This window comes from Dreissena polymorpha, chromosome 7, assembly GCF_020536995.1.
Source record: "Dreissena polymorpha isolate Duluth1 chromosome 7, UMN_Dpol_1.0, whole genome shotgun sequence".
Lineage (NCBI taxonomy): Eukaryota > Metazoa > Mollusca > Bivalvia > Myida > Dreissenidae > Dreissena > Dreissena polymorpha.
This window is the reverse complement of record NC_068361.1, coordinates 41,833,336-41,848,871: the sequence shown is the minus strand read 5'-3', so window position 1 is coordinate 41,848,871 and position 15,536 is coordinate 41,833,336. Positions and strand designations below refer to the sequence as shown.

At 34.4% G+C, this 15,536-nt stretch overlaps 1 protein-coding gene across 1 annotated transcript in view; it reads right to left on the bottom strand.

Annotated features, from left to right (window-relative positions):
• Window positions 1-1,596: 1,596 nt before the first annotated feature.
• Window positions 1,597-15,536, bottom strand: part of LOC127839660 (uncharacterized) — a 37,451-nt gene continuing 23,511 nt past the window's right edge. Inside the window, exons 19-20 of the mRNA XM_052368043.1 lie at window positions 2,908-3,074; window positions 1,597-1,623 (exon numbers count right to left, since the gene is read on the bottom strand). Coding sequence (XP_052224003.1) covers window positions 1,597-1,623; window positions 2,908-3,074 — 194 coding nt within the window. The remainder of the gene's footprint in view (window positions 1,624-2,907; window positions 3,075-15,536) is intronic.

Sequence of the window (15,536 nt, the reverse complement as noted above, 5' to 3'; positions counted from 1 at the left end):
TAAGCCACATAAAGACAAATTGTTAAAGCGGGTATATACGATTTTTTATATGTGTTTAATTGTAATATATTGATAAAATATGTTACAATAACACAAAATAGGCAAGACAAATTATTCATTAAAGCCGAATTTCATAAAATGCAGCAAAGACAAATTAGCGCCCCGAGCCGATAGTGACGTACATATTTTCCTACAATAACCGAAGCATTCGTCTTTGTATTAGGATCGGAGATAGTGTTCGTGTGTCGTATGAATAGATATCGTTGCAGAATTTCAAATAAACCGTTAAACTAAGTTTAGGTGCACATCGTACATGTATGGTATACATGCTGGCGAATTCGGCTGTACAGCCGTTTTCAATTTCAAAATTAAATATCTGGCTTATTTCGCATTTTTCGACACATGTTTTTCTTAACTTTTATTTTAATTTATATTGAAATATATATATAATAAGTTTTTTACATAGTTTATATAAATTCATAAATATTTGACTAAATCGTATATACCCGCTTTAACCCCTTTCGACCATGTTTTCAACGGACGTGAACCATTTTCGAACTCAGCCCAGATATCTTAAGAACACAATCAGGGACGACACTTTCCGTTTTTATGGATTTTTTCGTTTAAAGGAAGTCTCCGCTGAACGACAATCCTATAAAAAAAGTGTTCTTCCTGATAAGCGTGCGCGGAATGCACAGGCTTATATGGGACGACAAACTTAGCACATGCATTAGCCCTATATTCTCAGAGCGAGGGTCAATTATTGTCTACGGGCAAGCCTACAACTCTTCATTCATACCGAAAACCTTTTATTTATCAGGGCCCATGTTAGCACCTAACAATTAAAATATATTGATACTGATAAAACAGATATATGGAAAGGTTAACAGATACAAGAACTTGACTCTTAACCATAACGTCATTTATGAAAATATGTATATTGTGTCACAAACGTTCACAACACACCCATTGAAAATCACACAAGTCTATCAACTTTCTTACACATAGTACTATTCTGTATGACATGTTTGGCAATTCGTGACTAGGAAAGATCAGTAACCTTATCACTAAGATCAGGACTTGGTGGGTGGGCACATAAACACACACGCCCAAGTGTCACTTACGGAGCACTTCGACCGTAAAGGTCCAGTTGATGGCACCATAGGTATTGGCGACGATGCACATGTACTGTCCCTTGTCCTCGAGAGCCAGGTCAACTATATTCATCTTCCACCGATTGTTGGGCACATACTGAAACAATAGCCGCAATAGTCATGGCAACGGTTAAAATTTGTTAGGGTGGATGGTCATGAAAACGGTGTGTTGCCAATAGTTATTAATTGTTCTGACAATGGGTACTTGGTATTGGTTGATGGTTATGACAATTGTCAAGCGGTGTTAAGGTAAATAGAAATGGCTACGGTATAGCGGTTTTTCAAGTCTTTTTCTACAACTATTACTCACATATCTAGATTTTGTTTCTTGATATGTTTATTTGTTCTCAATCGTTAAATATGAGTTTGAAAAACATATAATTAAATGTCCAGTACCCTGATAGAATAAACATAAAACCGTCGAAAATACACTTTGATGGCTCTAGCCCACCACTACCCTCTCTGACAGCTAAATCACGATGAGAATCATAGAATATTCAGAGCAACGGGCATCCCCAGGTTGCCAGACCTCTTTACCTCACTAGAGACCGTGAACGAGTAGAACATATTTATGCTATTTAATGGCCGCCAAGCCATGATGTGATCTGCTATAGAAATTGTGGCTGACTGAACAGGCTTTACCTCTTAGGCACTAACGTTGTCAGATATTCTGAGAAATAAATTATTAACTATTGCAGATGGTATTTTCTTCATAATAACAATCAGAAAGTAAACTCATTTTTTATAAATTATCATGCGCGGTGTGTACCCCGAATCACAACAAAGTTAATAACATGATTTAAACAGCTTAGAAGCCAATATATCCTAAATATAATAGACTGAGCAGTCTCTGACAGAGCAAAAGAATCTAGAAGTCCTGATTTCCGAATCAAGCCCGATTATCGCAAGGTGGGTAATGTAAAAACACCCATCGCACACCAAGCTGTCTTCCTTTCCATATCACTCTGGAAGAAACAATATTGACAGGCATGGAGTAGTGAATATAAAACAGATGTAGAGATTTTATGGACCTTAGCATTACAACAAACATGTACATGGTGTACACACCACTTAAGCCATTTGTTTATTATACATCATTTAGGACCAGGTCAGTATTTACGACAGTAACAACTGAAACTACCCCTTTGAAAGATCACAAACACAACAGACTGATGTGTTAAGATGCAGTCACATTATTTATAGAAAAGTCTTTATCAATAGTGGTTTCTTTTTTCACAATGTTTGTTTGTTCAGTTGCATGTTTCTCCATTTTCAACAGTATTTCAGTAATATCACAGCGGTAAAATTTACCAACACCAACTTCATTATACAAGAAAGTGACGTTCTTAATTTGATTAGATTTTACTTTTATTAAAGTTAGTCAAGACCACTGGGCATTGGCACTTTGGGCAAAAATTGTCGTTTATTACCACAATCACTACCAACACTAATTGTTCATGACTACCCTTATTTGTTTGAAGAAGTAAGTGAAAACCATCAGCTCGCTATTTTGCCTTTCTAGAATAATGTCTGTTCTATGGCATAAGCCATGTTTTGAAAAACTGGACTGAATGAATGTGTGTCAAGTGTCTGTTTAAGGTAAAACTTCGGCTTTTATGGAAAGGTACGTTTAGAGAAATTCTGTACTAAACGAAAATCTAGTCTAGGCGGAAAGCACGGTGTTAAATGGGACCTTACTTTACACACATGCAAAAAGCCCCGTTTTCCCAGAACGCGACTGGCAGTAACAAACCTTGCTTCTTGTAAGATCCAGGAGTGCTCGTTTTCCCCTATCCACCTTATACCATGTGATGTTGGGCTCGGGATTGCCCCTCACATCACAGTCCAACTCCACGGTCTTGGTGGCTGAGCCGCTGATGTACGTGGCACGGTCCTTAAGCCTCAACCAGACTAGTTCAGCTAAAACACACAACAAACAACATGACTCTTTACGCACTTTGACGCCTATGTAGTCATTTAGAAAATCAAATTGGATTTAAGACCTTTCTTACTAGTAGGCCTGTTCAGTTTGAAAAATTCGGAAGTGGTTATTTTTTCGCTCGAAAAGCCCACTGATTTGGGAAAACCATTTCAAAAGAACTCTTTTAAATAAATTGTTTTCCGAAATATTTTTTTACAGGTGTTTGTCACTGTCATATGACTTTGATATACAGTTTGTTTGTTGGTATGTTGACAAGTTTCATATGAATTAAACGGTATTTCTCTATTTGTATAAAAGGGAAAACTTATTGGATTTAGATATTATTATTTTTAAAGCATTCACATCGGACCAGTTTTCATTGCTTCATTGATCTCAACATGTAGTTGACTCAATCTAATTGGTTGAGAAATGTGGAAACTTATAGTGACACAGGTTTATTAATAACATAACTTAAGTTTTAAAAGACCCTACAAAAAAGTAGAAAGAACACAACACAATGTTTGCAAAAACATAGACATAATAAGATGCAAGATTCAGAACTGTAGATATAACATAATACAATGACCAAGATTGCAACAGGTATACTTTTGTTTAATATTCCTTTTCTCAGGATATCTTGCATCTGTTCCTAAATCCATGTCGAGGACTAACCACAGGCTTGTATATTAGCCCCATCATGCGAAAAAAGGGTCTAATGCCATATGCAGCCAGTAAAGACTCAACACCAGCCTTCTCCTTCCCGCAGTCTTGTCAGGAGCTACCCTGTCAACTTATAAGACCATGACACCTTGCATGTTTTATCATTCCTGCAGTCTAGTCCGGAGCTACTCGGTAAACTAATAAGACCTGGAAACCTTGCATGTTTTATAGCAGACAGCTAAGCTCCTGACCAGACTGTGTGATAGTGCAGGCTGTTCTAGAGGTACGCTGGGTGTATATGGCATTAGACCGATATTCACATAAAACAACTCATATCAAAGTTTGTTCATTTTGTCCCCAATGAAACCACAATACATTTTAAAGCCAATACAATTTCAGTGTCGATAACTCACCTATCTTGTCATTAATAAATGTATCTTGTTCAGTAGTTTATGACATAAAACGTGAGCCTTTATTGGGATACAGAAAAAAATAACATACGAGCATTTTTTTGTATTTTTTTTTATAAAATGAATTGGTGTAAACGAGGATATATAAAAAGCTGAAGATGGGAGAGTATCACATAACAAAATAGTATCATAGAACAACAAACATTTTTATGCCAAAAAAAACCATTTAAACCATTTAATACAAGCCCAAGGACCTTTTTAACCCCTGTGATGCTCAATTTTTGCATTTTTAATAAATTAAATACTTGAGCCGTCTCTGGGAAAACAAGGCTTATGATTGAGAGATAATCGTCATCTCAGATAAGCTTGCTCAGTTCGCACAGGCTGATCAGGGATGACACTTTACACCTATACTGGATTTCCTTTAAGAAGACACTTTTTATAAACAAACAAAATATTGCATTTAAAGAAAAGCGATGCTCTGATTAAACAGTGCAAAATGCAGTGACTAATCTTGGGCAACACTTTTTGAAGATGCATTTAAGCCCTGTTTTCCAAGAGTGCGACTCATTTGCTTTTTGCATGTCAAAAAATATTACTACTTTGGTGTTTTCTCCTTGTTTGGAATCAACACTTTTATTTATATGATCTAATGTCAAACAGAAGTCTACTCCATCTAACAACAGGAAATACAGGCTTACAATTCTACCCAGAGATTCCACAGTCAAGTTCTAACTAAATTACTGAATTGACATGGTCATAGCCTGAGCCATGATGGCAATATATGAAGGTTTATTACAAAGTTGATTGCAACAAGATTATATTAGAAAACAACAGAAAGCTAGTAACGGAGAAATTATGATGCTTTACTTCTCAATTACCTTGAGAAAAACATCATTAAAATACACCAATCCCTATTGGCTTCTAAATAATTTAGTATATTCTAGCCAACTTTGAATCACAAATACCTTGCTCAATGTAATGCAAGCTGCATTTCTGAATCAATAATAGGAGGCAGGAAATATTGCAAAATTTTACCCATAGGGAATAAACTAAAGTATTTCTTTAAGCAAAAATCTTAATAAACTAGGCGTAAGCGTTCTTGAGTTATCATCCGGAAACCATTTTACTGGTTCGAGTCACCGTGACCTTGACCTTAGACCTTGTGACCTGAAAAGCAATAGGGGTCATCTGCAAGTCATGATCAATGTACCTGTGAAGTTTCATGATCCAAGGCGTAAGCGTTCTTGAGTTATCATCCGGAAACCATTTTACTGGTTCGAGTCACTGTGACCTTGACCTTTGACCTGAAAATCAATAGGGGTCATCTGCAAGTCGTGATCAATGTACCTATGAAGTTTCATGATCCTAGGCGTAAGCGTTCTTGAGTTATCATTCGGTAACCATTTTACTGGTTCATGTCACCGTGACCTTGACCTTTGAGCTAGTGACCTGAAAGTCAAAAGGGGTCATCTTCCAAGCATGATCAATGTACCTATGAAGTTTCATGACCCTAGGCGTAAGCGTTCTTGAGTTATCATCCAGAAACCATCTGGTGGACGGACCGACCGACATGAGCAAAACAATATATCCCCTCTTCTTCGAATAGGGGCATAACAAAAAAATTAATTTCAGCTTGTTCAAGAAGATTTATAATGTGTCCTACATTCCGAAATAATTACATAATTTCGAAATTTAAAGAAAGGAATCAACAACTTTTTTTTTAATTCTGAATACATTTAATCTTCTTATGCTTAAATAATATCAAACAAGTTAATAGCTAATACCCGTATTTAAAAAAAACAATTCCAAAATGTTATGTAATAAATATTTCATACTTGAGTAATTTGTTTATGATGAATCCCACTTGAGGAAAATCTCTCTTAATTAAAATCTTCAAATTGTTTGTCTGCAGTCTAGTTGCAAGGGTTGAAGTGCCACTTGAAGGCACCCATGTTTCTCACGTTGTAAGATTTTTCACCACATTAAGACCTATTTTTATATAATTTATATAATGTAAACCCAGATTTCACATTGCCAATTTATTATATGGAATTCATACTTATGAATTCATAATTACATTCATAGACAAATTTATTTTACTTAGCATTATTCAAATTTGCATTTCTTTGAAAATGTCAAAAGTCGTAGCTGTTAGGTTCCACTAACTTTGAGTTCTTGGCATTTGGAATGCCCCATGGCTTCCTATGCAATCTTACTGCATCCTTGGTCACCTTCAGAACTCGGTCAGATTATGCCAGCAAGGGTATTTTTCACTTTCAATATCAAAGGTCATTTACAGAAATCTTAAAAACAGTCAATGAATTTTTTTTCTATATGGGTTTAAGTTAATTAAATTAAAAGAATCAATCAGTTTAACATGAGTGAAAATTCAACCTAGAAAACACAACTTTTGGGTCTGCAAATTTTTATTTGGGTCGGTTTCTTTCAATGTAAACAGTTTTTTTATGTCTAAGACAAATGAATACAAATCTTAAACTACAGGAATTGTTTTGAATTGTGCAGATTTTTTTGCCAATACAAAGTTATAATTAATTCCCGCCCAAAACTCTATAAAAAATAAGTTTATCTGACACTGGACCAATGCTTCAACAAACAAAGGCAATCTAACAAAACATCATGCAAACTCATTACTAAAATATTTAACTAATAAACTGTTATTTCCTTTTTAACGTAAAAAAATTTAATGTCATAAGAGTTCAACATAGATTTTAACTAATAGTTTAGATTACTAATTTCTTCCTATAAATGTTTGAAATGCATAGGAAATGATTTAATCCTGTGGTATACACTTCTCTTATCAATGACTCAATAGGGTCAGAATAATCTTTATATGCATAACACATTCTCAAAAGATAGGATTGGTATTTACATTTACACATCAGAATTTGATGCTATGGTTCCTATTATTGTAACGATACCTTTTATGCTGAATACTGTAACAAAAGTGACAGAAAAACATTGCTTGATTTCCATAAGCCACTTGTTTCTGTCATGCTCCTGTAGTCATAGAACAAACTGGTGTAGGTAAGCGAGTATACCTCAAGGGACCTTGTGGATTTATTAACTAAAATATCAAGTTCCATTTTCACAAAATCAATATAACCCTTAAGATGGGTCTTTCAGTTTATTTTTAAATAAAGCTATTTGCTTTAGCTTTATTGAATGTTTAATATAAGGCTAGCACAGACTCCCAATATCATAAGACCAAACAATATACACAAACAATCTTTATTTATGTCGTATTAGAGAAATAACTCATATCCATTAATGGTTCAAACAACTTTTAAAAGAGCTAATTACTTGCCTAAAGCGGTATCTTAAAAAGTATGTCATATGTTGACAGATATGCCTTTGTACATAGCTGAATTTCGACCCCCTTAAGTTACTAAATTTCAACGAGCCTAAGTAGGTTTTAATAACGAAATAAATATGGTAAATACACTTGATGACTGCGCACACCAACGCACACTAGCAGATAAAGTGATGATGGGCAAAAGTGGTATGCAAGAAACATCATAATTTATAAGGTAATTGCTGTGAAATATGAATTAATTTCATGACTGAAAAATGCTGTTGACCACTTTCCTTAGAGATGGTTACGCATATGAATTTATTGCTTACATAAACAGACATTGGAGTACATTACACACAGGTAATTCAAATGGCAAATGGTTAACGACCTCTGAAATCATCTGTGTAATCGTTAGTTTTATATAAAAAAATCACTACATTTGTTGCATTGGTAGCTGTTTATCAAGGACAGGGTAGGCTAGTTAAATCTCCTGTCTCCTAGAAAGCTGTACCAGCACAGGCTTGATCTGTAAACCTCGTACACATGCTATGGTCATCACAAAATTTAACTCAAAACCCAAACAAACATTGATATAACCTACGCCTATAAAACCATGTATATCAAGTTGACATGCTCATTCACAGGTTCATTACCGGGTTAGTTTATATTTCTATCTGCAATATGTCTTGACTTACAGGACTCACAGTTTTGACAAGGGACAGAGCTGGATACAAGATAAGTCTCCCTTCTTAACAACTCAAAACCATTTAAGTGGTGTTAAAATAAAGTAGGAAATGATTTACAGGAAGATTCATTTGTACTTATGATGTTGTGAATACCTACACATTCATGCTAACCAACAGTTGTTTATGAAACTATGACAACAGTGCTAAAGGCCCTAGTGGGCTGGCATGAAACACAAAGGAACTTAGATGCTCTGATCTGTTCCTAATGCTTGTTTTATAAATAAACAATCAAAGCAAGCTTGATGATTATTGGTCAAACAATTTTCACATTGTTAGTGTTTACAAACTTTTTCTTTTAAGTTGACAAAGTGACCTAGTTTTTTACCCCATGTGACCAAGATTCAAATTATTTCGAGATATTATTGTCACAAATATTCTGACCAAGTTTTATGATTTGGGCAATAAAAGTGGCCTCTAGAGAGGTTACATGTAACTTTTGACCAGCATCAAGCAGGAAAGGCGTACAAGGGACGACTAATGAAGGAACAAAATTGATCACAAAAGTTCACTTTGAGCAATAAAATCTTCCAGTAAAGAAAATTGGATATATAGAGAATACTAGGTCGGTGCTGAAAAAAGCAAAGTTTATTTTGCGAGGCTTAAAAAATCTGAACCACGAGCCTTGGCGAGCAAGATAAACTTTGCTTTATTCGGCACCGACCTAGTATTCGATTTATCCCATCAATTTTCTTAGTGGTAAAATATTTCTTTAAAAATATAATAGGAAAATCGAACAAGACGGAAAATTCCAAAGATATTTTAAGCAAACATTGTTTCATTATTTTAATCTTGTCGAGCCTAATACATTACAAAAAGATCAATAACAAACCTGTTTTTCTGTTTATCATAGCTCTACGTCCCCGATTTTTAAGAAATAATGGAAAAAAAGACACTAAACAACTGCATCTTTAGCGTGAAACAACATGCTTTGTGTCGTATGACGTGTTAATAATGACGTCACGAGTACTCGCACTTAATATTTGTAAATAATGTTAATTTGCTTTTTGAGTTGCATTATGTGTTAAAATATATTATATCTTGGTATCAAATTGTTTGTTTTGTTGAATCTGATTCGATTTTACCAAAAATGATAACTTTATAGTTGATTCCGAGCACTGCTGAAATAGAGTAAAATTTATTCCACAGTGGTTTATTTCGACAATGCACGTCTGATGATGGGATAAATATCATTATGTTATATAGAAGTTTATCTTTTTACAACCTCTGCAGGGTATGTTTCTCATTTGACCATTAGGTGATTTTTTTGTATTTATGTATGGTTGACCGCCCTCAGATTGTGCTTCAACCATATTTCAGAACATTTGAGTATCATTAAATTTGAGCACTTCATCATTGAAACATCACTAAAGTGCAAACAACAGTCAGTGGGTGGTTGACACTCGAGTCCTGATCTAACTGAACTAACTTGGTGCCTAGTACGGGCACTCGGCTACTTACAAAGTATAATTAAATGGACAATGTCAACACTGATTGACTGCAGTCACATTCCTTTTTCGCATGGTCCAACAGAAGAATAAACTTCATAGAGAGTAAGATAAATAATGTGGATCAGGTTACTGTAAAATAATATCTTCAGAAAATATGTTTCAATTTTTTCTTATTTCAAGTCAGACCTTATGAAGCGACCCTCCAAGATGACAAGTTTTTGTTCACAAATGGTTGTATCAAGAACATTTATAAGCATATTTTTTATAACAACAGTTATTTTCCAGGGCCCCACAACATTAGAAAATACAAAAAAACATGAAGTGGTAAAGACAATTGAAGAGGAAAGAAATATGGCATGTAATCTTAACTGTGATTATTGAATATGTTAGTTTTTTAAATTGCATTTACTTAAGAAGTAATGTAAATGCATCGATTCTTAAACATTTGTCATAAATTATTAAAATGTTTTTATTTAATACCAAACATATCAATCCTAATTAATACCCAAAGTTTGATACTAAACCAATATAGGCTCTCTACCTTGCTACCCCCTTCAATATGAATGATATATAAAAAACATCACATGTTTTTTTAACAGTCAAAACTTAATGTTCTCTATAAACGTAAATTAGACCAAAGTAGACTTATATGTTAGTTACATGACCATATAACAATGAAAAGTCCTTGGGAGCATTATTGAGAGACCCTAAACTATTCCTAACAAGAAACCGTCGGAGACGGGTGATGCTCCCCAAATTTTTTTTGTCACCATATTGCACTATATATTCAGATAAAAGGACACGTCTTGAGGGGAATAACTTTGGACAAAATAATACGATGGATGGTTTAGCAACTTAAAAATTTCAAAGAGCCATAACTCTCTAAATAAATCATCTAACCAGAACCCACTAATAACATGCGCATCTCCTCACGGTAGTGAAGCTACCCATACAGCTTCATTGAAGTCCAGTCAGTAATTGTGGAGAAACAGCCCGGACAATAATTGCACTATATGTACAATGGAAAATTTCAAAGGGCCATAACTCTATGAAAAATCATCCGACTAGAAACAGCTGATAATATGCACATCTCCTCTTGGTAATGTACTTCCCATAAAGTTTCCTTGAATTCCGGTAATTAGTTGCTAAGAAATATCCCGGACAAGAATTGCACTATATGTACTGTTAATGGAAAATTTCAAAGGACCATAACTCTGTGAACAATCTTCCGACCAGAACTGGCAAATAATATGCACATCTCCTCTTGGTAGTGAAGCTTCCCATAAAGTTTCATTGAATTCCGGTCATTAGTTGCTGAGAAATAGCCCGGACAAGAATTGCACAATATGTACAGTAAATCGAAAATTTCAAAGGGCCATAACTCTGTGAAAAATCATCCGACCAGAACCCACTGACAATATGCACATCTACTCTTGGTATTGAAGTTTCATTGAATTCCGGTCATTAGTTGCTGAGAAATAGCACGGAAAAGAATTGCAATATATCTACAGTTAATGGAATTTTTTTCAAAGGGCCATTACTCGGTTAAAAATCATCCGACCAGAACCCGCTGATAATAGTGCCCCATGAAGCCACTGTCTTATTCAATATACACGTTAGACTTTTGAAAAATCACGCAAGTTTGGTTTGGACCCCGTCATCCAAGTCATAATTGGAGTTACAGTGTAATGGTCTCTATACATTTACGAAATGTACTAATTTTACTTTTAAAACAGTATAATTATTTTTTATTTGCCATTTAACTATTTAATACATCTCTACTTGTTTGAAAACTTAAAAAAAATGTTTCTAATTATAAAAACATTAGATGTTTAGCAAAATGCAATTATTGAAAATATAAATAACGATTTCAAGCCAGGCAATTACATTCGTAAGGTTGACATGACACATAGGTACATTGAGCATGTTACAAGAAAAAGATGCTAAAACAGGTTTTTATACCACAAAAATGTCTCTTAGCAAATGTTTGGGAAAAACTGGTTCTAATGTATTTAACATCTGGGTAAATTCAGGGTGGGAAAAGTTTACACAATTTTGTTTCTAGTTTTTGTTGGAAATATTTTCAGGTAATTCTATTTTTCATGATTTGGACCTATTTGTTTGTTCATTTTCTATCCAGCAAATAAAAGTGATGGAATTTGTCAAAGTATATGGAGAAAGATGAGGACGGGCACTAATATTTCATGGTGTCTGTTTGACTGCTACCAATAAGCCTTGTTAAAAGCATTTACAAGAAGTCATTGACCATTTTTTTCTTTCATATTTGCACTTGAACATTTCGCAAAAACATTTATCTATCTGCATAACATAGCTGCAATATTTCAAAGCTCAAGATCACAAAATGACACGCACATTTGAATCAAAATGATGCAAAATGTTATCTTTGAGATTACAAGATTAATGCAACTAACTTACTTTTATCTGACACCAATTTTGATGCCAGACATGATGACAAATGGCATTAATAAACAGTAAATTCATAACGACTCTTGTATCATAAGATCCCACCACAGGAACAGTTTTAATGCATAAAAAATACTGCCATAAATTGATTAATTTCTACCCACCACTTTATGAATGTACACTTTTACCTAATAATATAAATTCATAACGGAAGTCCTAATTTAAGTGATAACCAGATTTTTTTTCATACTGCCACCTATTACCCTTTCTGACTTCCTATGGTGGTCCTGTTATCTCAGCCAGATTCCTCAAAACTTTGCTACAATTTACCTTATCCCATGGTGCTAATAAAAGTCTCCTTAGGTCACAGTAAGTCATTAATTATTGTGTTATCCCAAAATATAATTTTATCCCTTTGCGTGCTGGGAAATTTGTCGTCTGCTAAAATGTCTTCTGCTGAATTTCTAAAATTAGCATTTTCTTCATTCTTTTTTCAAAAAATACTTTCATAATAGCAAACAGTTTGGATCCTGATGAGACGCCACTTGGCATTTAACCCTTTTTGTGGCGTCTCATCAGGATATAATCTGTTTGCAAAGGCCTTTAAAATACGGTTCCAGCGCTGAAAGGGTTAAATGCTAAGCGATTGCCAAGTATATTACCAGACAGGACCCTTTTTCAATTACAGCCAATATATATAAGACAACGTTAATGCTCTGTCAGCAAGTCTCTAGATGAATTGGCAAAAAATGTGTTTTTTTCCATTTATGCCTAGTGGTCTCTCTAATCCTTCTAAATTGGATCAATTTATTTCCAAAATTAGGGATGTCTAGTATATTTATTTCTATATTTAGAATATTTCGTACAGAAATTCCTTTAAGCAAACAGCACATACCCTGATGAGATGCCGCATCATGCGGCATCTCATCTGGGTCTACGCTGTTTGCAAAGGCCTTTTTCCTAGACGCTAGGCATAAATTGCTTTAAGTTGTTCACAAGGTTTAATTTTAGCCATATAAAGAAAACTGCATGCCTAGCCCTTTAAGGGTTATGGTTTTAAATGAACTCAAACCATTTTGCACTAAGCCTTGATATCATTTGAACAACTGATGTGTGCAAGTTTTATATATATTGGGTATTGGTTGGGTAAAAAATGTGACAGAGTGTTGAAAGCATGGCTTTTTTGCTTTGTTGTATGGGTCCAATTATTGGCCCCTCCCACCCCAAATTAAGGCGTTCATTATAGCTGGGACTATTCATTAAATAGTCTATCTAAAAACTCTAACCAAATGAAAAGATGCAACTTCTGACCAAGTATGGTGAAGATCGGATGAAAACTACTTGAATTAGAGAGCGGACACCATGCTTAATTTTTAAAACACACTAAGTGAACCCGTGACCTAGTTTTAGACCTGCCATGACCCATGTTCAAACTTGGCCTAGACATCATCTAGATATAACTTCTGAACAAGTTTGGTGAAGCTCGGATGAAGACTACTGAAATTAGAGAGCGGACACCATTGCTCAATGTTAAAAACGCACTGTCTGACCCCATGACCTAGTTTTTGACCCGGCATTACCAATATTCGAACTTGACCTAGACATCATCTTGATACAACATCTGACCAAGTTTGGTGAAGATCGGATGAAAACAACTTGAATTAGAGAGCGGACACTTAATACAGACCGACAGACAGACCGACCGACTGACCAACAGACCAACAGACAAGCTTACTCCTATATACCCCCCTAAACTTCGTTTGTGGGGGTATAATGAAGGAATTCAGCTTAGTGGAGCATATTCCTGCCCAAAGAATAGAGAATTTAGAGAATTATGTATTGAAAGAGAGGGAGAGGAAACCTTTGCCAAGTTGATGTGCCTCTTGTGAACACTGCTCCCATTTTGACGGTCACTATGGTCATAAGAGCTGGCGCTTCAATTCTATCACTCACGTGTTTCTATAATGTTTGCACATGAATAGACGATGTTACCTAGAGTATGATGTAAATACCAGAATCAAACTTTGATTTACAGATAATAATCAATGACTTTAACCAAAGGAACTTGATCTTTTTCAAACTTACGATACTTTTAGCTATGTGCTACAAAGCTCGACTGTCTTATTCTCATTTTCATAAAAAGGAAATAGATATAAGGTGGTTCAATCAGCATCAACTAACCTAACATGTATAACCCTTTCCCTCTCTTATCTTGGAGTCGTTTTCACGAGTGGTGGATCTTTTAACTAGACGCAAATAAACTTAGCAGGGCAAGCAAGAAATGCCATTTTTTTAAATGAAAAAAATACATATTTACAAATATAACAGTAAGCCATCAATTAGAATTTTTTGATAAACTCGTTAAACCAATTTTGAACTACGGTTGCGAAGTATGGGGCTTTCATAAAGCACAAAATATTGAACTTATTCATACTCAATTTTGTAAAAATATCTTAGGTGTTAAAAAGGCAAAAAGATATTTTAAAATAGTGTGATACTGGTTTAAAATAATAGAAAGCAAAGACAATAAGTATATTAAACTTATATAACATAATGAAACATGATTTTAAATTGACACCGTCTAAAAAAATTGGGTTAGTTCGTTGCATCAACTGTTGTCAAGTTTAGGGTTTTTAGAAGTATGGATACACCAAGGGGGAGGACAAAAAGAAGTTTTCTTGTCATTATTCAAACAAAGAATTAATGATTGTTTTTATCAAAATATGAATTCACGATTAACGGAATCTATTCGAGCCTTGTTTGACAGGCATCCTAACATAAACAATTATTTAAAAATGTACCTCACAAGCATCGCAAATGAAAACCATCGCAGTGCTCTTTCTAAACTCAGAGTATCATCTCATCGTTTAATAATTGAATCTGGCCGCTGACATAAACCCATTGCTACTCCTTATAATGAAAGAAAATGTACACACTGTCAAAAATTGATGACGAATATCATTTTATTTTAGAATGTTCTTCATTAGATGACTTTAGAAAAAAAAATATCGATAAAAAGTATCGGTTACGACCTAACATGCAAAAATGTATTGCACTTATACATTCACAAAATGCACTAACATAAAGAATACTAGCTTCTTTTACATTTTTTGGTTTTAAAGTTAAGAATTAACACCATAATCCTTTATTTAAGTAATGTCATTAATTAAATTAAGCTCCTATACATGTATAGCTTGACATATTTCATTATTTATGTCGTCACTCGCTTATATGACAAATTCCACGTACGTACATGTATAAAGCACCACGCTCACTTTGGGATTAATAAAAAAAAGTCGGTATGGATTTTTTGTTTGCTTTAAATCGATAAAAAACACATTTTTTAAGAATGCAAATAACATCATGAGTACCTGCGTGCAGTTATCACATGGTACATGTAAATGTATATGTTTTTATTTTATTTTTATGTGATTCTGTACACAATGCATACCATGTA